General features: G+C 44.3%; 2 protein-coding genes and 2 long non-coding RNA genes across 4 annotated transcripts; 1 reads left to right on the plus strand and 3 right to left on the minus strand.

The window, feature by feature from the left end:
• The first annotated feature begins 574 nt into the window (after positions 1 to 574).
• LOC110015093 lies at positions 575 to 6,078 on the plus strand. The gene is made up of 2 exons (XR_002873266.1): positions 575 to 3,656; positions 3,893 to 6,078. It is a non-coding gene; the product is annotated as an uncharacterized LOC110015093 (long non-coding RNA).
• cav3 (caveolin 3) lies at positions 5,464 to 8,878 on the minus strand. Its single transcript, XM_004068474.4, has 2 exons — positions 8,552 to 8,878; positions 5,464 to 6,984 (listed from the first exon to the last, which is right to left on the minus strand). The coding sequence occupies exons 1-2, from the start codon at positions 8,666 to 8,668 to the stop codon at positions 6,643 to 6,645; spliced, it is 459 nt and encodes a 152-aa protein (XP_004068522.1). The 5' UTR covers positions 8,669 to 8,878; the 3' UTR covers positions 5,464 to 6,642.
• A 2,536-nt stretch (positions 8,879 to 11,414) lies between these two features.
• On the minus strand, positions 11,415 to 14,102 carry LOC101168698. The gene is made up of 3 exons (XR_002290166.1): positions 12,881 to 14,102; positions 12,462 to 12,650; positions 11,415 to 12,328 (listed from the first exon to the last, which is right to left on the minus strand). It is a non-coding gene; the product is annotated as an uncharacterized LOC101168698 (long non-coding RNA).
• Positions 14,103 to 18,647: 4,545 nt separating this feature from the next.
• On the minus strand, positions 18,648 to 21,416 carry LOC101168942 (probable G-protein coupled receptor). The gene is made up of 2 exons (XM_004068546.4): positions 21,093 to 21,416; positions 18,648 to 20,413 (listed from the first exon to the last, which is right to left on the minus strand). The coding sequence occupies exon 2, from the start codon at positions 20,359 to 20,361 to the stop codon at positions 19,075 to 19,077; it is 1,287 nt and encodes a 428-aa protein (XP_004068594.1). The 5' UTR covers positions 20,362 to 20,413; positions 21,093 to 21,416; the 3' UTR covers positions 18,648 to 19,074.
• Positions 21,417 to 21,464: the final 48 nt, after the last annotated feature.

The following is a 21,464-nucleotide window of genomic DNA, read 5'->3' on the forward strand; positions in this document are numbered from 1 at the left end:
CAGGCGAATATTCGCCAGCGTTTTTCGCCACGTCTTTTGTGTTCACACCCAGGCGATTTTCGCTGACGATGAGCCGAGCGAAAATGCAATTTCATTCCCTGACATTAGATGGCCCTTAATGTAAACAGAAATACTCCTGTACACAAGGTGGCGCTGCGCAACTTTACACTTCTTAAAGTCGCTTTTCACTCAGAAGAAGAGAGCAAGTATTTACACGCTTGTCAGAATCATACAAAGAAAACATGAATATTTCAAGCACCAGTAGCTCCATCTGGTGCTTGGTTCGGGGATATTTTAGAATGTCCGTCATTATTTCTTCGCGGCTGTGTAGATGCAACTCGGCGTCTATCTTCTTCGCTGGTATGTGTGCTCAGCAAGGCAGTTTTGTGTTTGAGCGCCCCCAAGTTGTGTTTTACTGTAACTTCAGAGGCTCCAGACACGTGTGCAAAAGCGCCATTCTCATTGGTCGAATAGATTTCGACGCGACGCGTGAAAAAAAAAATAAATAAAAAAAAAACGAACCCGAGGCGTTTTTTTTTTTGACGCTTTGACGCGTGGCGTTTTTTCGCGTCGGTGTGCACACTCTCATTGGTGCCCTTTGTTTAGTTACGAGGCGTGAAACGTCGGTGAAAATCGCGCGCGAAATTAGTCCCGGTGTGTACGGGCCTTAAGGTTGTTCTCAGTCGTTAAAAAATCTTAAAGCTTCCCAGCCAGTAAGACCAAGTGGACCTATATAGTTTAAAAGTCGGCAGAAAGTGTGGGCCCCAGATGTGTCTGTCCACAGTTACCATGGTGGCCCCACCTGTGTTTGTCCACATTGGCTTCAGTGGACAGCTCAGTTGTCCACCGGGCAGCTGGCTAGCGTAGCGGGAGGGGAAGCGACTGATGAGGCTGGTGGGACACCAAAAAAAGGAAAGGTGGCGGCGGTCACTGCAACACCTGCAGTGGACTTTGAACCTTACGCTCCGATCAAGATCGCAGATGGAAACCCCGCCTCGTTCGATCCTGCGGGGGACATGGATTGCGTTCGGAGGGCAGTGGGTGTCAGGGCACAAGAAGCAGGAGAGGAGAATGAAGCCTCCTCTGTCCAGGTTCAATCTGCAGACAGAAAGACTTCAACACCTCTAGAAGTAGCACAGAGGCCCTTGGTTCCAGAACCTGTGCAACCTCAGAACGACCCACTCTCTAAGACAAGCATGATGACCATTTCTGAAACAGAGTTTTATGGAATGTTGACACAGAAAGAGGAAAATGCTGCTGCACTTCAACAGGAGAATTCTGCCCTCAAGTTGGAAGTAATGCGTCTCAAGAAACTCCTTCAGCAGAAAAACGCGGTCCTATCAGATACTACTGGGAAAGCTGACCAAATTGGAAAAGAGTCCACTGGAGAACCTTGGTAGAACAAGCTAATAGCTACCCGATCCAGATGCAGCAAAAAAAGAGTCAAACTGAAGCTGCGTTGACTCAATGTCAGAGACTGTCAAAGGAGAAGGAGGAGGAACACTTTAAAGAAACCACAACTTTAATGTAGAACAGCTCAAACATAAGCTCCAGGTTGAACAGTCTCTCATGGAAAAAGAGAAGACGTTGATCTACAAAGGACTCCATGAGAAGACTCGTGAAAATTCAGAACTCACCCAAAAAAATCCACCAGCTGGAAACAATCCAGGAGACCTTCAGAGAAACAGCACAGCAGGAAAGACTGCAATGGCAGAAAGAGAAGTCCTCTTTTCTCCAAGAAATGTCTCAATTAAAAAAAACTTCTCCAGGAAAAGGAAGTCAAAATTAGAAAGTCTGTAGAGGACCACAAAAAGATGCTTGACCAACTACATCAGGAGATGTACAAGCTAAAAGAAAAGAAGAAGGAAAACTCAAACCTCACCAGCAAACTGAGGAACCTGGAAACATCTCTGTTGACAGGGAAGGCAAAGACCAATGAAGCTGAAAAACAGCAGGGAGAGGACAAACACAAGTGGGACGAGGAAAAGTCCTCCCTTCTCCAAGAAACCTCTCATCTAAAAGAGGTTATCCAGAGAAAGGAGGACAGACTCAACCATTTCATGTCATAGCTTGAACAACTCCAGGAGGAGGTGAACAAGGTCTAAGAAAAAAATAGACAAAAATCACACAGAGGTTTTCTAATTTTTTTTCAAAAGGTCCAGAAAAAAGATTAGGAACACACCACATTCCTTATCCTTAGTGTAACCGGCAGGTATGCCTGTGACAGGTGCATGCCTGCTTGATTGGGGATGTAGTTCAGCTGTGTCTGCCCCTTTATAAGGAACAGGGAGTGAGTTGACAGACAGTTGCTGCCTGCCTGTCTGGTGATGCTGTAAGCGGCTGGACGTGGCGCACATGTCATGAGCCACTGCGTGTTCTTTACCAACCCTTTTTTTACATTTTAATGTGTTTTAGAGTGGTCTTGTATTTGTTGTGTGGTTGACTCTGATTTCTTTTTACTGTTGCGTAGGTCTGAGTCGGGCGCCGGTGTGTGTGGTGTTGGTGAGGGGGGCCCCTTGTGGCAGCATCGTCCTCACTCCAGTTCCCTCACTGTATTTGTTTATTTCCCTTTTAGTGTGTAGTGGAAGTTTCTTTTGCATGTTTTTATTATTGTGTGTGTCGCTTTTGTTTTCAGCATGGAGTGGAGTGAGGTGTGCTGCCGCGTACTGGCTTGGTCCACGGCCTCTCTCTTCCCTCCCCTCCTGCACGGGCGGTCGGCTCGGCCTTCCTGTTTTTATTCTTGCCTCTCCCTTTTATTGTTTTATCTGTGTACTGCTGATCGGAGTAAAACTGCACTTTTCGATTTTTTTTTTTTTTTCATTAAATCTAATTTTTATAAGCTTTTATTGTCTCAGCCATTTTTGTTTTGGTGGCTCCACTCTGCACTGACGGTACCTTGGTCACATTTCTGGTGTTGTCGGCAGGATCTAATTTCCGTTGTTGCAGTTGTGGTAACCAAATTGGGCTGATTTCTTTTTTTTTTTTTGGGTAGAACACAAGGTGTGCTCCTTCGGACCCCCCCATTCCTGTGGTCACCATTACCTGGGTTCAACGTCCACTGGTTGGAAGGCCTCCATCCTCCACCAATGGCTGATGAGGAAGCACCACGATCCCTGGATAATCTGTGTGCTCAGGTTGACCGAACACCAGATAAAGAGGCTTCTGGTAGAGCCTTTGGTGGTTGTAACGAGCCATTGGATCGGCTGGTATATATCCCGAGCAAGCGAAAATGCCCACATTTCCAGGGAAGGACTGGGGTTCCGGTTGAGGATTGGGTGGAGGAGATGAGGGCAACATTACGAACCAGACGATTGCATCCTGTTGACCAGGCCTATTTTATTTATGCTCATCTAGAAGGTGAAGCCAGGGATGAAATTAGATATAGGCCACGAGCTGACAGGGAGGACCCAGAGAAAATTTTGGAAATACTACAGGATATGTATGGGTGTTCTAAATCATACATTTCATTGCAACAAATGTTTTTTCCCAGGCAGCAGCAGGAGGGTGAATCACTGCGGGAATTTTCCCATGCTTTGTGTTGCATTATGGAGAAGGTTGAACGGTGTGCACCACGAAGGATGTTGGATGCCTCTAGGTTGCTTCGAGACCAGTTCGTGGAGAATGTTAGATCCCAACCTACGCTGGGACCTGAAACGGTTGGTGAGACAGGACCCACGAAGCTCATTGCTAGATATCAGAGCAGAGGCTATTCATTGGGAACAGGAGGGGCACTGTGGGGAGCCACGGGGCGGGTTTATTCAGTCCCTTCTTTTTCTTCCGCACAATATTTGAATGCTAGCCCCCACCCCTACAAACACAGAGGTTGCAGCATTGCGGAAGCTGTTAGAGAAACAGCAAGAGCAGCTGGACAAGCTGACACAGGGTTTTCTAGCTCTGCAGGCGGCCTCTCAACCCCCAACTAGCCATTGGCAGTCCAGTGTGGTGTGTCGGCGTTGTCAAAGACCTGGTCACTATGCTCGTGAGAATGACAGTGTCCCCACCCAGCCAAGAGCCTCCCTTTCTGTGGCAGCTCAGGAGGCGGGAAACTTCCACCATCTGATGTGAGGGGCCAAACATCAGGTGGAGAGAGTGCTGGCTCCCAGGGCCGGGGTTCAAACGTGCCCCCAGGCAAGTCAAATCTTGTGGCACAATGCCTTACAGTAGTTGTTAAATTAGTAGGGGTGGTCGCTAACCTTCTCCTTGACACAGGCTCAATGGTAACCACCATATCTGAAAGCTTCTTTAATCAATCTTTGCAGCAGGTTATTAGACCTTGCAATTGGCTGGCGTTAACTGCTGCAAATGGGTTTGAAATCCCATACCTCGGCTATGTTGAATTAGACGTTGTTGTTTTTGGTCAGCTCCTGCCATAGCGGGGTCTCTTGGTTGTTAAAGACCTTGCACGACCTAATAAGTCGTCAGATGTTGTGGGTGTGTTAGGGATGAATGTTATTAAAGAGTGTTACCAGCAGCTGTTTAACCAACAAGGACCTGCTCTCTTTGCTCTCCCTGAAGTACAGCAGACGCCCCAGTGGTAAAAATCCTCATCTTGTCGCTGCTTGTTGGACCAAGAGAGAAGGCTGCCTGGAGGTTCATCTTCCGCTGAAAGCAGACAGCTCCTAAGAGACGCAATGAGTAGAGGCCCTGACACCCGCTGCCCTCCGAACGCAATCCACGTCCCCGCGGGATCAAACCAGGTGGGGTTTCCATCTGCGATCTTGATCGGAGCGTAGGGTTCAAAGTCCGCTGCAGTGACCGCCGCCATCTTTCCTGTTTCTGGTGTCCCACCAGCCTCATTGGTCGCTTCCCCTCCCGCTACGCTAGCCAGCTGCCCGATGGACAACTGAGCTGTCCACTGAAGCCAATGTAGACAAACACTGGTGGGGCCACCATGGAAGCTGTGGACAGACACATCTGGGGCCCACAATTTCTGCCCACTTTTAAACTATATAGGCCCACTTGGTCTTGCTGGCTGGGCAAAAGTTTTTTTTTTATCCTGAATATATGAAAACCAGCCTCTGAGGTTTGTGGCATTTATTTACTTAGTTTTTTTAACTTTCAAATGTCAGACAATTTCAAAAATACCAACATTTATGAGCCTGCAGGTTCCTAGTTTGTCCTTTGGTTAAAAAGCTGATCATTTCAAACACTAGCATTAAGTTATATTAGTGCTTACCGTACATTACTTTGTAAGTATTTTATATTTCTATTGTTTCCTTAATTAAAACTGTTTCAAAAAAGGGCTTCCTTTCTCCGTTGTGCTATCCCAGGCACTTTAACATTGGGAGTTGGGTCATCTAGACCCACTACACAGGGCCCTGAACCTTTTTTCTTCAATGATTTGTGATCTTCACTGGTGTCCATGGATTACATGAAATCTTTCCACCTTTTTCATGGTAGGGAGAACACATCAATGTAAGGGTGGGGTCATCTAAGATAGCACAAGGGTCAATAAACACAATTATCAGTGTGATGTTCTTTATAAAGGATCATGAACAAACAACAGAATCACAGCGTTTTTGAGGATATGACAGATTTCTGTTCAACCAACCGAAGCCTCTCATGTGAATTTTAATCACCTTTTAATGACACTTGAACCCAATCACCGTTTTCTTAATTCAATCATTCTCATACAGCGCAACAATCCAACCACAACGTGTGAGCAGCATATAAAACACGTGAAGGAAACACAGGAAGGTTACAAACAAAGATGGTTGTGGTGACACTGAATCATCGGGGGAGGCTGTGGCACACAGGAGACAAGCATGGAAAAGACACACAACAGCATCCTCTAGTGGGTCACGCTTCGCTGGTCAACACTTCCAACTCAAGGTTGCCTTTTTTCCAGAAACAACTAAATCTTTGTTGGGAATCCTTTCACTCCCCTCTGGAAACACTTAAAATGGATGATCATGACAGGCTTTCACCAGTGATGTACTGTATTTATTTACTGCAACCATCAAAGAAATGCGTCTTTCATTCAGGGGAGTTGCCATTCAAGCATCAGTTACTCAGCTGTATCAAAGGTGTTGAACATTTCCACTTTGATAATGAAAAAAAAAAAATACAAATTTTAAACAAAAACAATTATATTGAATAAACGGTTGATTCTAAACCTACCAGAACATACTCACTAGATCCTGAAAAAAATACAGCTTTTATACCAGTCTTAACATTGCATTGAAGGTGTGGAAGGAACAAAGTCATTTGATTGGTAAAACGTGAAGTAAACCCAAATCAGGAATAGGAAAACCTTTGAAAATGGCTCAACACGATACATAGAAGAGCATCTTTAAGTGGTTAAGAACTGCTGTGAAGACCTCACCTTTATTTTGTGACAAGTAATAGACATCTAAGATTTCTCTGACCAAACAAGGAAAGAAATCCTGATCCAGCTCTGAAAGGAGACCCTTTTGTTCTTCAGGAGACGTCGAGGAGCTGTGCTGCCTGCTGCAGCCACCTCAGCATTTCTGGTGGCAAGCTGCATGCACACGCTGGCATGTCAGGTGGGTGGGAGCTTGCATTTTGTCATGGGAAAAAGAGGAGTATCAGAGAAGGAAAATATGCCAGGCCTCATTATCTGGTGTGTAAAAATACAGCACGCTTCATCCAATCCTGCTTTCCGCACTGCCGTGTGAGTTCCTAGACTTCCTTGCGCAGTGCCACACGCACACTGCTGAAAATCTTGCCCACGGCTTCGAAGAAGGGATCAAAGAAGGTCTGAATGCAGAGGGTGTAAATGCGGCTGATGCACTGCGACTCAATCAGGCAGCTCTTGATGCAGGGAACCACAGCCCAGATGTGGCAGAAGGATATGCAGGCAAACAGGAAGCCCCAGAGCAGAGCCACTGGGATCCCAAAGATGGCAGACAGGATGCGGTAACACCAGTATTTGGACACAGTGAAGGTGGTGTAGCTGAGCTTCCACACCCCATCCAGACTGTGTGTTCCATCAGGCTCCGCAATGACATCCTCAAACTCCACCTGAGAAGACATTTAAGAGGGCAGTTAATCCCCATAGACTTTCTTCCTCTCCCTTATTGACTCTCCCCCAGCGAGCACTTCTGAAAGTGCACACTTGTGTTAAATGTGGAGTTTGTGCTTTTAAAAGCTGCGAAATTTATGCAGAGAACATAATTAAGAACACTGCCATACAGACAAAGTCATGGAGTGGCATTTCACACTGCATGCAGAAGAGTCAAGAAGCTTTACTCCAACTCATTTTCCACACATACAGTCAGCCTCTCCTGAGATTCATTAGGGGAACTTTTCAAATGCAAAATCTTGGGATTTTTGTTATGTCTTTACATCCTGGATGCAGAGTGCTCCAGCCTGCATTTACATTCTTAGCTGAGACTGCGATGAAATGTTAATCAACCTGTCCGTAATCGTACTCCAGCAGGCAGATGGACTGCACCTCCGCAGCCTTTAATCTGCTTCCAGAACATCGGAGAGGCTCAGTGTGGATCCTGGCAAATGTTGGTTCAGGACAACATCGGAGACATCGTCTGACTGCGTGGCTGGACATGAACAGCTGTTTTACATGTTTCTGAGATGACCACACCCCTTCCTTCTGTTTGAATCAGTCTCCTAAATCATACATCTTTTTGTGGGGGAAAACATCTACAGGAAGCTTCATTTATCCAATGAGAACATGGATTATGTGGATTATTAAAATCTCTATTGAAAGATAATCATAATTTACTCTTTTAAAAAGTTAAAAGCATCTAAAATAGAATAGAATAATAATAATAATTTTAATAATAATAATGTACTAATAAAGCTTTATTGATCCCACAAAGCAGACATGAACTTGTTACCATAGCTCTACTAGATAATAAACAACACTAAAAATACACCTAAATTGAATAACAACTATTTTTTCCTAGTCTATTTCTATCAGCAAAAAGTATATGTCTACATGAATATTTAATTATACAAGAATCCCTGTAGAGCAATCAGTTCCCCTAAGGCTGCTTGTTGACATAAACTTGTGTTCAGTTGTAAATCCAAGCCTCACCGTTGTAAATAAAATACAAATACAGTTTAAACCACAGAATCCTTTGCAATTCTATGACTGTTTGACAGCTGAGATGAGCAGCTCCACTGACTAAGCCAAAGTGAGTCATGAACTCACAGATGACATGCTCGATAACCAACCACACCTCTTTATTGATTTTCAACCACACTCCAAGAAAGCAGTCTTAATCCTAACACATAGTTATTCATGCTCAGGCAGATCTTTCTGTTGGTTGCGTGTGTTAGTAACATATACAGAATTGTGGTAACCAAAATAAAACCTGGACGCTCACTGTATCAGTTTTCTTAGCCCTCTGACCTAAAAATAAACTTTGCACAAGCAACAGAAATAGTTCTTGGTCTATTTGTGGATTTTTTAAGCAGCACGGTGAAATATTCTTCAGTCTGTGTTCTCTGCAACTTCTTACAGTTGTTTTTTTTCTTTCTTATAGTTGTTTTTTTCTTTTCGTGCAAAGACAAGACGAACATAATGAAACCACTATTTGTGATGTTTTCCCTGTGCTGGACAAACCTTCACCACATCCTCGTTGATCTGCTTGGGGTCTCTGTTAATCAGATCGATCTCCTTGGTGTGGCTGTCCTTCTGGATTTTCTCCTCATTGGTGTTGTACTGGTACTGATCCGCCATGGTCAGGCTTCAAACAGTTGTCGGGCGGGAAGCGAAGAGGATCAAACCTGTGGAGACGCCGCCGTCGGTTCAGTTGTGAGCTGTGTATCAAGTCAGAAATGTCCCCGCTGACATGCCAGAGGACAGCTGCTGCAGGGCTCTTGGTAAAAATGGAGGCCTGACCACCACCCTGCACACACGGAGACACCCAAAGAGAGAGTGTACGCTCACACACAAACACTCCATGTAATGAACACAGACAGAAAAGGAATGCCTTAAAGGAGACCCCAGCGTTGTGTCAGATTTCACATGGAGTTGGTGGGTTTGCACAGTGGCACTAACTCCCACAGCAGAGGCAGTGAGTGGGCACAGGCACACCCCTCAGGTGCTTGGCTTGGCTGCAAAGGAACTTGTGTTTTTTAGCCTAAGATTGTTTTGAGTTTTTTTTTATTATTATTAGCAAAATTTTAAGAACTGAGCGAGTCAATTTGATATGAGATGGAGAATTTTTCTGTGAAGCTCAAGTCTTTCATGGAGAGCATTTCATCAGCTCCACTGATGATTCATTTGGAAGGAATGACTGGAAGGTTTTTCTAAAGCTGCATGCTAAATGGGTTTGCAACTGACAGCCTTTCTTAACAAATACAAAGCTCCTATCATCCTGGAATACATAACAAAGCACGTTGAGACGTTAGAAATTTCCTGCTTAGTCTCTCAATCCCACAAAATTCAACACAAGAAGCTGACAGGGTCTTGAGGCTTTGAAGATACGATAACTCCAATATATTCTGATTTAAAACTAGTCCTTCAAAATCCAACCTAGTTTTCTTCAAGCTCTGCAGTTGTTGCTATCAATCATAGATATATCAGCATGCTGCACAAACAAATGCATGCAGTGGAGCAGCTAAATAAAGAGGAGAGAGAAGGAGGTGAAGTTATAGTCCCAGTGAAAGGTGGGGAAAGGCTCACAGCACCTTGTCCCCTCAATCACCTTTGCAATTTGATTGAACCATTTGCGTGTCAGAGAAGAGACTCCAGAGTGTGGATCGGCATTCCTTGTCCCAGATCCCCCGGAGCCGAGACGCACGAGGAATGAGGGCAAAATGTGTATGATTGTGTGCCAGGCCAATTAAAGGACTATTACTGGGCAGCGGAAAGGGAAGAAGCCAGATAGGCATGGAGGCAGGTGGACAGAAATAGCTCTTGTGGACATACTTTAGTAACGCAGCGTTTCAATGCAGTTGGCCAAGACATTGCTGGCTCCTCTCTCCCATCAATTCCAGAGAAACACACACACCCTTGAGAGTTGTATCAAATGGAGAGTAATAGGTAGAGAGTTTATCTCTGTCACTGTTTCGATCGAAAAAAATATTGTTTTGTGTTGAAAAGGCTGGTGCTTGTTTTCTCTATTTTACATAAAACGTTTTTACAGTTGATTTATGAATTTTCATTGTTTATTTAAATTGTTAATTAGCAAGTTTAACATTTCTCTGCAAAAACATTTACAGAGTTTTAAGAACTACTTAGTATGATCCCACTGTATATAACAGTTAATTTATTAACCAGTAGAATTTAGAAACAATTGTTCTGTACACAAGTAAATTGGTAATTCCTCCTCTTTAAACATCCTAAACATATTTCTTTAAAGAAAGTAACACATTCTATAATTCTAGAATTTTTTTTATCATATCAGTATAAATATGTACAATTATAAATATTTTGACATCAGTCAGATGAAAAAAGTCGGTGGACTTATTGCACCGTCAGAGTTTGAACCTATGCTTAAAGAAATGTGTGTTGACAGAAGGAAACAAAAATTGCCAGAAGGATTTCAAATGTGTCAAAATTGATACATTTTCAGCAAAAGAAATCCACAAGCAGTGAGGTGGTCTTTTTTTCAGTTAAAATCTCATTTTTTCCAGGACCAATCTTAAGACATTGCTTAAATTGATCTGCTCGAGCAGCATGCCAGGAAAAAACTTTGCCGTCCAAAAGGAGCATTAGAGGGAAAATTGAATTTTGTCAGTTTGATTGGCACACTAAAATCTATCTGCAGGTCCGTGCGCTGCATGCATTCAGTTGTCCACAGGATTCACAACTATTGTGTGAGTGCACACTCTTTCTGTGAGATATGCAACATTAAGCACATTAATGATTTATATTAATCTCAATTATGCATAAAGCACACACAATGTGATGTTTCCTGCCATCTGCCCTAAAAAGATGCATTCCTTTAATGAACTGTTCATGAAACACCGGGTTTGTTATTCTTTCAATGAGAACAGCAGAACAGAGAAAGTGCAATTTGCTTCAGGTAAATTAAGAAACTCATCTGAGAAACGGCGAGAAGTTGTTCAGAGAATTGATCTCACTTAATAGGGAAGAAAAATTTGCAATGGCCAAAGAAAGCAAGAAAAAATTGCCTTTCAACTTTGAGTGCACAGAATACAAACAGCAAGTAGCAACAAAAATGCAACCTGCAAAGAATTATTTGTTCTGCAAAAACAGTGTTAAATTATAAAAGTGAAAGCAAAGTTTTTTTTTTTTAAAGAATTATTTGTTGGTTCTCAACTAACTCTGTTTGTCAGGAACTGGTGGTGGAGGACCCAAAATGCAGGAGACCAAGCTTGGTGACAGAAAATAAAACATTTAATAAGCAAACTGAAACATGACAAAACTATGAGGAGAACCAAACCAGAGACAAAACAGAGCAGATGACCTGACAAAGATGAACAGAAACCAAGACACTTGAATAGGCTGAGGGCAATTAACTGAACTGAAGACAGCTGTGGATCATGAACCTGAAAGTGGAGTGACTGACAAAGGAAACCAAAAACATGACAAAGAAAACCAAACCACTGAGTCCTTATACTGTTACACAGCGGTGGAGCTATCATGGTTTGGAAGGGTTTTGTGCTTCAGAAAAAGTCAGAATAGTTTGATTGTTTTTCTATTAGATAATGTCAAAAACAAATGTAAATGGTTACATACATTTTTTTAAAACAAAATTTGCCCAACTATATATGAAACTGTGAGCCAAATGGCAAAATCCCAAAATGATCAATAAAACGTTTATGTGAGAATCTTCTCCCTTTGTTTTTTTTATTACTTCTTAAATACTCACCACATCATCTCAAAACAAAGGGAAAAATGGAATGACCAGATGAAACCCATCCTATTATGACATCCTATTTTATTAACTCCTGATTTATTTTAAAGAGAGATTCCCTCTCTATATTGCTATTTTTGAAAGTGTAGGACTAAGTAATACTTCGAGTATCACAATGCTCGAGCAAAGAGTTTTCAACTGAACCCAACTAAAACTAAATCCTGTCATACTGCAAAGAAACATGTCATTAATCAAACATTAAACATTTCACGTATTAAATATCCCTCAAAGACGGCTCACCAGGTTAAATTACAACAAAAAACAGCAACTTTCTGGTTTTGTCATGGGACTGTTTTACAAACAAAAAGACAAACATTATGTTGCAGATTTGTTTTCTCATGTCGTTTTTAGATTTGATCATTACACAAAATATCCTTGGATGCAGTTTTGGAACATTGCACTTCCCAAAGCTGCTAAAGAAAGGACTGATAACACTATTCAGTATGCTGGCCCACACAGCCTTGATCCAGTGCATATAGATGTGAAGAAGCTGCAGACAGGGCATGATGACCCTGAAAGGAGACAAAGGGGAGAAGAAAACACAAGTTCATTTCACAAACACTGCTCCGGTTCCGAACATATCCTTATTTACCAACAAGAAGCTGAACAGTCCTTTCCTGCTTTGTGTCAGTGCAACAGTCGTACCAGATGTGGAGGCAGATGAGCACGGCAAACAGGAAGCCCGCCGTCAGTGACATGGCTACAGCCAGCAGGAGGGACAGGGAGCGGTAACACTACAGTCTGGACACCTCGAACAGGGCGTGACTCCACACCCAAACTCTATCAAAGCTCCGCACAGAGGGGGGGTTCTGCTATCACATCCTCAAACAGGACCTCAACAAACAGAAACACACTATGTGAGGGCTTGCTGTACATGCAGAGGAGCTGCAGAAGCTCACAACTCTAATGTTGAGATGTAGTCCTACGATCTTGATTTAAAAAACACAACAAACAAAATGTTTTACTTAAGGTAGTTTTATAGAAACAGAAAAGAGTTAGGTTACTCATGTGTTCAAATCAGTCAAATAATGGTAACTTATTGCACCTTAATATTGTGCATTTACCATTTGTTCAGTCCTTGCTGATGATCAGTTATCTTCAGATTACTGTTGATTGTTTTGGGATCCCTGCTGTGAATGGGGGACATCTCATCATGTTGTGTGAAGTCCATGTCTTCTGAAAGTAGATCCACCTTCACCTCCATCATTCACACTGATCGTCTCATGTCGCCTCTGAACTCCTGGTCCTCCGTCTCGTCGAGCTGTACTCTTAGTGACTTCCACAGGAGACCTTCGGTTGAGCTGCCGCAGCTGGAGGTCGCCTTGTTGCTGACACCCATGTGGAACATTGTCAACTGATGACTGCCTTGACTCTTCCCCAGAATGTATTCATAGGCAGCACGAGATATATGCTGCACAGTCTCATTTACATCTGGATGAGAAATATGCAACACCTATGAGAAAAAAAAATCTGTCCCGACTTCCCCACAAGTACTGTGAGAGTGATGCTGATCCCTTGGAGCACTTTGTCCTTGTCTGGTACAGCCATTAAACAAGCCTCTTTGGCTGAAAGCATGGTAACAGTGCTTTAGACCATTAAAACGTCTGCTGCTCAATATTTCAATGAACTTTTCTTATCGTCTTCTGCCAATGTTTGACAGACCGTCACATTTCCTACATGATTATGTAACAATCAACACTAAATAATCATGTTTCTGTTCAGCATCAATTTGACCCTATTTTTTTAAAAACCTTGTCCATTTTATTCAATTAGATTAGGGAAGCAGTAGCTCTCAGGCTGATTTAATACTGAATCTGGGGATTTCAGTTTAGGGTTCTGCATAATAACTTGCTGTGCTTTTAATTGTACATGCGTCACTCACAGTAACCACCAGAGTAAATATGATCTGAAGCATATGTGTGACTCTTTCTTAAAGATTGATACTGTATTTTTATAAAGACTGAAGACAAGAGACAGAGACGTTCACTGGCCCATAGCGCCCTCCACTGGCCACAGTGTGCTGAAAAATGAATACATGTACCGAACTGTCTTTTCCTTTAAGGCTTCTGTTTTATGTTTTTTGCTATTTTTTGCTAGTGTCTATTTATATATTTTTTAGATGACATTCATATACTTGAAGTGAAATAAATAAAGTAAAAACTATATTCATACCTGCATCTTACACTGTCATGAACAACTTAATTTTAATGGAATGAAAGATATTAATTATTGAAGATTAAAACTAAGAAGATTTTTTTTAAAAACTGTAGAGGAGGATGTTGACAAAAGCAGTTTGAACAAATGTGAAATACCTCTTGTTTTCACGTATTAAGAACCAGTAACATGACATATTCATTTTGTCTTTTTGGGGGAAAAATACTGCAAATAATTTAAAAAAAAGTAATACACTAAAAGCAACTTTTCTTCTAGCAGAGGTTGTTCTGCAGAGAAGTTTAGGAGATGTTGATCCTATTACTGACACTAAAATACTCTTTAAAAAATGCTTTTTAACACAAATTATGACCTAAAGGGAGAAATAACAAGAAGTAAATGTAAGCTTCTCTTAAAATTTCGTGTTAACAAAGAAAGCAGGAATTTTCAGCTTTTTTTCCACAAGGTACAGTTGAAGTCTTGTCCCACCTATTTACCTGGATGTCTCTCAAATGATTCAGAACCCCCTGATGAAGAGTAAAAACAAGGACCCGATTACGTCGCCCGGATTGGCGTCACCGGGGCCCCACTCTGGAGCCAGGCCCAGGGTTGGGGCTCGTAGACGAGCGCCTGGTGACCGCGGCTCTTCCCACGGGCCCCGGTCGGGTACAGCCCGAAGGCGCGACGTGGGACCACTCTCCCATGGGCCCACCACCCATAGGAGACCCCAAAAGGGGCCGGTGCATTGTGGTTTGGGTGGCAGTCGAGGGCGAGTACCTTGGCTGCCCAAACCCCGGTCATGGAACTTGGCTTTTGGGACATGGAATGTCACCTCTCTGGGAGGGAAGGAGCCTCAGCTGGTGCAAGAGGTTGAGAGATACCGTCTAGATAGAGGGTCATGTCCCTCCGCCTTCGGGTGGGGGACAGGTCTCTAACTGTGGTTTCGGCTTACGGGCCGAACAGCAGCTTGGAGTACCAGACCTTCTTGGTGTCTCTCGAAGGGGTACTGGAAAGTGCCTCAACGGGGGACTCCATTGTCCTCCTGGGGGACTTCAATGCCCACGTGGGCAATGACAGTGCCACCTGGAGGGGCGTGATTGGTAGGAATGCCCCCCCTGATCTGAACCCGAGTGGTGTTTTGTTTTTGGACTTCTGTGCTCTTAACAGTTTGTCCATAACGAACACCATGTTCGAGCACAAGGGTGTCCATCAATACATCTGGCATCAGGACACCCTAGGCAGGAGGTCGATGATCGACTTTGTAGTTGTTTCAGGCGACGTTCGGCCTTGTGTCTTGGACACTCGGGTGAAGAGAGGGGCGGAGCTGTCCACCGATCACTACCTGGTGGTGAGTTGGATTCGCTGGCGGGGAAGGAGGCCGGAAAGACTTGGTAGACCCAAACGTACTGTGAGGGTCTGCTGGGAATGTCTGGCTGAGCCCTCCGTTAGGGAAGTCTTTAACTCCCACATCCGGGAAAATTCAAACAGGTACCGAGGGAGGTTGGGGACATTGAGTCCAAGTGGACCATGTTTTCCACTTCCATTCTCTGCTGCTGCTCGGAGCTGTGGTCGCAAGGTCTCTGGTGCCTGTCGCGGCGATAACCCCCGAACCCGGTGGTGGACACCGGAAGTACGGGATGCCGTCAAGCTGAAGAAAGAGTCCTACCAGGTCTGGCTGGCTTGTGGGACTCCAGAGGCAGCTGACAGGTATCGGCAGTCTAAGCGAGCTGCGGCCCGGACCGTTGCGGAGGCAAAAACTCTGGTCTGGGAGGAGTTCAGAGAGGCCATGGAGAAGGACTATCGGTTGGCCTCGAAGAAATTCTGGCAAACCATCCGGCGTCTCAGGAGGGGAAAGCAGTTCTCCACAGTCACAGTTTTAAGTGCAGGTGGGGGGCTGTTGACCTCGACTGCGGAAATTGTCGGGCGGTGGAAGGAATACTTTGAGGATCTCCTCAATCCCACTGACATGCCTTCTTTTGAAGAAGCAGAGAACGAGGACTTTGGGGTGAGCCTGTCTATTACCCGGGCTGAAGTCACCGAGGTATTCAACGAGCTCCTCGGTGGCAAGGCCCCGGGAGTGGATGAGGTCCGCCCTGAGTACCTCAAGTCTCTGGATGCTGTGGGAGTGTCTTGGCTGACACGTCTCTGCAGCATCGCGTGGCAGTTGGGAACTGTACCACTGGACTGGCAGACAGGGGTGGTGGTTCCCCTCTTTAAGAAGGGGGACCGGAGGGTGTGTTCCAACTACAGGGGAATTACACTCCTCAGCCTCCCTGGGAAAGTCTATGCCAGGGTACTGGAGAGGAGAGTCCGTCCGATAGTCGAACCTCGGATTCAGGAACAACAGTGCGGTTTCCGTCCTGGTCGTGGAACAGTGGACCAGCTCTACACCCTATCTAGGGTGCTGGAGGGTTTGTGGGAGTTCGCTCATCCAGTCCATATGTGTTTTGTGGATTTGGAGAAGGCGTTCGACCGCGTCCCCCGTTGTATCCTGTGGGGGGGGCTCTGGGAGTGTGGGGTCCGGGGAGCCTTACTGAGGGCTGTCCGGTCTCTGGATGACCAGAGTAGGAGCTTGGTTCGCATAGCCGGCAGTAAGTCAGACCTGTTCCCGGTCCACGTTGGACTCCGGCAGGGCTGCCCTTTATCACCGGTTCTGTTCATAGTTTTCATGAACAGAATTTCTAGGTGCAGCCAGGGGCTGGAGGGGATCTGGTTTGGGGACCACAGGATTTCCTCTCTGCTTTTTGCAGATGATGTTGTCCTGTTGGCTTCATCGAGCCAGGACCTCCAGCGTGCATTGGGGCGGTTTGCGGCCGAGTGTGAAGCGGCTGGGATGAGGGTCAGCACCGCTAAGTCCGAGGCCATGGTTCTTGACCGGAGAAAGGTAGCTTGCCATCTCTCGGTGGGTGGAGTATCCCTACCCCAGGTGGAGGAGTTTAAATATCTGGGGGTCTTGTTCACGAGTGAGGGAAGACCGGAGCGTGAGATTGACAGGCGTCCGTAGTTATGCGGTTGCTGTATCGGTCAGTTGTGGTGAAGAGAGAGCTGAGCCAAAAAGCAAAGCTCTCAATTTACCAGTCGATCTTCGTTCCAATACTCACCTATGGTCATTAACTATGGGTCATGACAGAAAGAACGAGGTCCCGAATACAAGCGGCTGAAATGAGCTTCCTCCGTAGGGTGGCGGGGCGCTCCCTTAGAGATGGGGTGAGAAGCTCGGTCACCCGCGGAGGGCTCGGAGTAGAACCGCTTCTCCTCCACATTGAAAGGAGCCAGTTGAGGAGGCTCTGGCATCTAGTCCATATGCCTCCTGGACGCCTCCCTGGAGAGGTGTTCCGGGCATGTCCCACTGGGCGGAGGCCCCGGTGAAGACCCAGGACACGCTGGAGAGACTACGTCTCTCGGCTGGCCAGCTCCTCTGGGGGAACCCCGAGGCGTTCCCCCCAGAGAAGCTGAAGGAAGTGGCTGGGGCGAGGGAAGTCTGGGCATCTCTGCTTAGACTGCTGCCCCCGCGACCCGGTCCCAGATAAGCAGCGGAAGATGGATGGATGGATGGATGGTCTTTCAAATGAGTCTTTGCCTTTGTGGTTCTATAACCTGCTCTATAACCAGCAAAAGAACCTGATGATGTAAGAAAATGTCAACCAGAAACACTGTAGCAAAGTGCTAGCTTTCTAGAAGAAACAGAGCGGATGACTCATTGATGAGTCTTTTGGCACATCACTTCACGGATCGCCACAGCAAAGCAGGGCTTGGCAGAGATGCCCTTCCTGACACACCCCTGTATTTTATCTGGGCTGGGGACGGGCACAGGGAGATCCAGATTTCTGGCTACACAGTAACACGAAGGGTCTTGCCTAAGGACCCACACTGGATGAGGATCATCAAACCCCCCTGGGGGTCCAACCCTGGTTTCCCATGAGCCCGTCCTACCCTTGACCAACGGAGCTATTAATTTCTCTTATCTGCTCTAAGCAAAGAAACCTGATGATGTAAGGAAACGACTACCATAATTGCTTCAGCAAAGCTTTTAAAAAGTAACAGACTGATCCTCTTAATGTGTCTCTGTAAGTTTTATAACAGGTTGGATTTTATAATTATGTAAAACGCAGCATCAAAAACAACAAAAGTGTTTTTGAAGAGAAATTGTCTTTTGTAAGTAACTGGGACTTTTTGGTCTCATTATTATAATTTTTAGAGTGTCTACGGAGAGCATTTTACTAAGTGACATTCATATCACAGAAAGGTGTTTGCTATTATTTGCTGTAACCACGTAACTGTCTTTTCCGGTCTACAAGGCAGACTAATACACACAAAAGAGGCCATAAAACAGCACTTTGTCGCTGCTCTTAGTGCAGTATCCAGGCAGTGTTGATTTCCATTGTGAACTCCCCATCTTCACTGCACTGCTCGCTTGTCACCATCGCATTAAGCCATAAGTACAAGGACTAATTTTATACCTTTATATTCAGCTCACTCATAAGCCAGTGTTTGTCTGAAATGAGGGATTGTTCAGTGAGCCCACTTCAGTCAGGATTTATCACAGAGGAATAAATCAAAGGGTTGGTGCTGCTGAGTGAATCATGTTCTAACTCCATGACAGATTATGTAAATTATCGATCGTTCTACATGTCAACTGTAAAGTATAATCTGGTGAAAGAAGCATGTCATACTAAGCACTAGGAAGGAATGGTTTAATGATAGAAGAGAATCACAGCACGCTGCTTTATTATAATGTCATTCTTTGATCATAAAAGGGCTTTTCAACACTTTTGATAATTTGAATTTGGACACTAATAGGATATATTATACACACATGCATTAACCTGAAAGACTAAAGTGAGACAAACCCACATATTGGTAAAGTTCTAATCCAAATGTTCAAAGTACAACACAACACTGTGTTTTATGCAGATAAATCCAGGGTACACCTTCACAGTCATTGGTCAAAATCTCTGCTGGATGAATTGAAATTTCAGAGCATGTATTCATTCAGAGACGTTTTCACCCATGAGAGCCTGTTTCTCAAAGTCAATTGATCAACAAATCCAGAAAAGGAAAGGTCCACAAATTAGCTCTGAATTCCATGATTTGCACAGTTCAAAGTCTAAGCCTGCTCCTCTGGTATTTGCCCAGGAATCTTGTGAGCTTGGTTCTCCATGTTTCTGGGATTGGAGTTGGCAAAACTTGGATGAGTTTCTGATGAGCTGCTGGTTCTTTGAATAAACTGAAGAAAGTTTTCCTGAAACGAGCCCTCTAGGCTGGATGGCCCGATCTCCACAGGTTGGGTCACGCAGCAACGTCGAAACTTGACCAGTTCATCTCTGATTTGTCTGTTCAACAGCCCATAGAAGAATGGGTTGACTGCAAATGAGGAGTAGGCAAGCCAGTTGACTGCCTCCTCCAAGTCTCCAGGGCTCTTCATGGACCCCGTGAGGGACATTTGAAGGTGGAAAATGAAAAAAGGCAGCCAGCAAACTAAGAACTGGCCAACAATGAATGCCAAGGTGAGAGCAGCTTTGCCTCCACTGAAGGCCCTCTCTGGGGATAGTCTTTGGGGTAAAGTGCGGGTGGTGATGATCGTGGTCTGGCTGTTGATGGAGTCTGACCGATCTTTGGCAGGACTTGCATCTGCCCATGTTGGCACAGCGGGAACTTGCTGCAAAGCTGCAGAGCGGGCTACTTTGTACACAGCGGAGTAAACAGAAAAAATAACCACCACAGGAGCCAGGAAGCAGATCACACAAAACAGAACGGCAAAGACTCCTCTCAACCGACTGTGACTGGCATGCAGAGAACAATGAGAGGCTGCAATGGAGCTCTGATGACCGTAAGGTGGCCAACCAAAAAGCGTAACCAAAGCCAAGAGAAGGGACTTGAACCAGATCAAGAGCATGACACCAATAACAAGGTTTATGGTCATTTTGACCTCATATCTCATGGGGTGTACAATATAGAAATAACGTTCCACACTGATGGCTGTGATGGTGAGAATGGACAGGCAAATGAGGAAAACATTGAGGAAGATGTAAACTTGACATTCCAGAATGGTGAAGACTACAGTGGCAAAGAAGGGGGAGCTGGATATGATTCCCAAAGGCATGAGGAGGATGGCACACAGCACATCCACTGCACAGAGGTGACACACAAATGCAAACTTTTTGAGGTGAGGGGCACGAGCAATAGCCACCATCACGCCAGTGTTGGCCAACAATGCTATGAGGTTCAGCGTTACCATGCAGAACAACCCAAACAAGTCTTTCATTTGAGACTGGGAGCTTGTGACGACGCCCACATCAGGGGGGACTGTGGGATGGGGCCCAAATAACCCAGTGGAAAAATTAGAAATTGAATGATCAGAGGTTATCATGGGGCTAGTCTTGTCAGCCATCATTCCTCCAGCCTTTCCTCCATCTGCATCTCAGATGATTGCGAACGTGGATTTCCTGTGCTCAGAAAAGAAAGCAAAATAGATTGATTATGTTCAGGCATTTGTGTAAACTACTACCAGTAATTGAACTGCCACTGGTAAAAGTAATGGAGAAATTATCCAACCTCACTTTCATCGCTTTGGCTTTTCCTAAAAACACAATAAGACTTCCTAACCCAAAAATAATACTTCAACTATCTTAAAGTAAGTTCATATTACGAGTTCCATGCATCCGATTTTCTGGGATCTTTAACCCCTTCACAACTTTTAATGCAAATATTTAGGATCAACTTGAAAGCAAAAACATAAGTGAATTCTTTTTTTACCCCATTGCTGGAAATAAATTCAGGCATCAAGAGATTAAAAAAAATCAAATAAGAACATTTGATACAGGAGTGTAAGATGCTGCAGTAAAATACCATGTGATAAAGACATTGCAATAAACTAACTTCTATTGAATAATGAAATTCAATCCTTAATTACAGGAAAGTGTTAATTAAAAAAATCAATCTCCAAAGAAATGTTACGTCTCTAAAACTGTTTTCAATTTGGCCATTTTTTTACTTCAAGCTAAATATTCCAGGTTTCATTGGAGCCTAAAAACAATAAAAACTGTTGACGTGTTTTAATTTTTATATCATCCTTTCAGTCTTTTTTTTAAGCTCAAGTACGGTCATTTTAATTAAATTACTTACCCATAGTTCATCTTCACTCTTTGCAGTTTAAACCAGTTGGTTATCAGCTGTCCAACCAGGTTAAATTCCAGTTTAAGTCCCACATAGTAATAATAATTCTAAGGTGCTCAAAAAAGTAATGATCCAAACAGGCATTTAAGTCACGCAGAAGATGGATGATTCCAAAGCTTGAATTTTATGCAAATTCCTGAAAAGCTTCTGATATCTTCTTTAATTACTCCTCCAGTGGCTCCTTTCCCCCTTATCTTCAGCTGTGCATGGCACTGACTGTCACACATTGTGACTCTGGACGGTTTTCTCTTTTTTCCCGTTTGCACATCAACACATGCTCCTCTGTTCCTCTTCAGCACCGTCCTTTCCTGGGTCCTACAC

The sequence above is a fragment of the Oryzias latipes genome, chromosome 5, assembly GCF_002234675.1.
Source record: "Oryzias latipes chromosome 5, ASM223467v1".
NCBI lineage: Eukaryota > Metazoa > Chordata > Actinopteri > Beloniformes > Adrianichthyidae > Oryzias > Oryzias latipes.

Coding starts and splice junctions, on each gene's coding strand:
- cav3 (XM_004068474.4), bottom strand. CDS start 8,668: ATGGCGGATCAGTACCAGTACAACACCAATGAGGAGAAAATCCAGAAG. Junction 6,985..8,551: donor TCAACGAGGATGTGGTGAAG/GTTTGTCCAGCA, acceptor ATGTCTTCTCAG/GTGGAGTTTGAGGATGTCAT.
- LOC101168942 (XM_004068546.4), bottom strand. CDS start 20,361: ATGATGGCTGACAAGACTAGCCCCATGATAACCTCTGATCATTCAATT.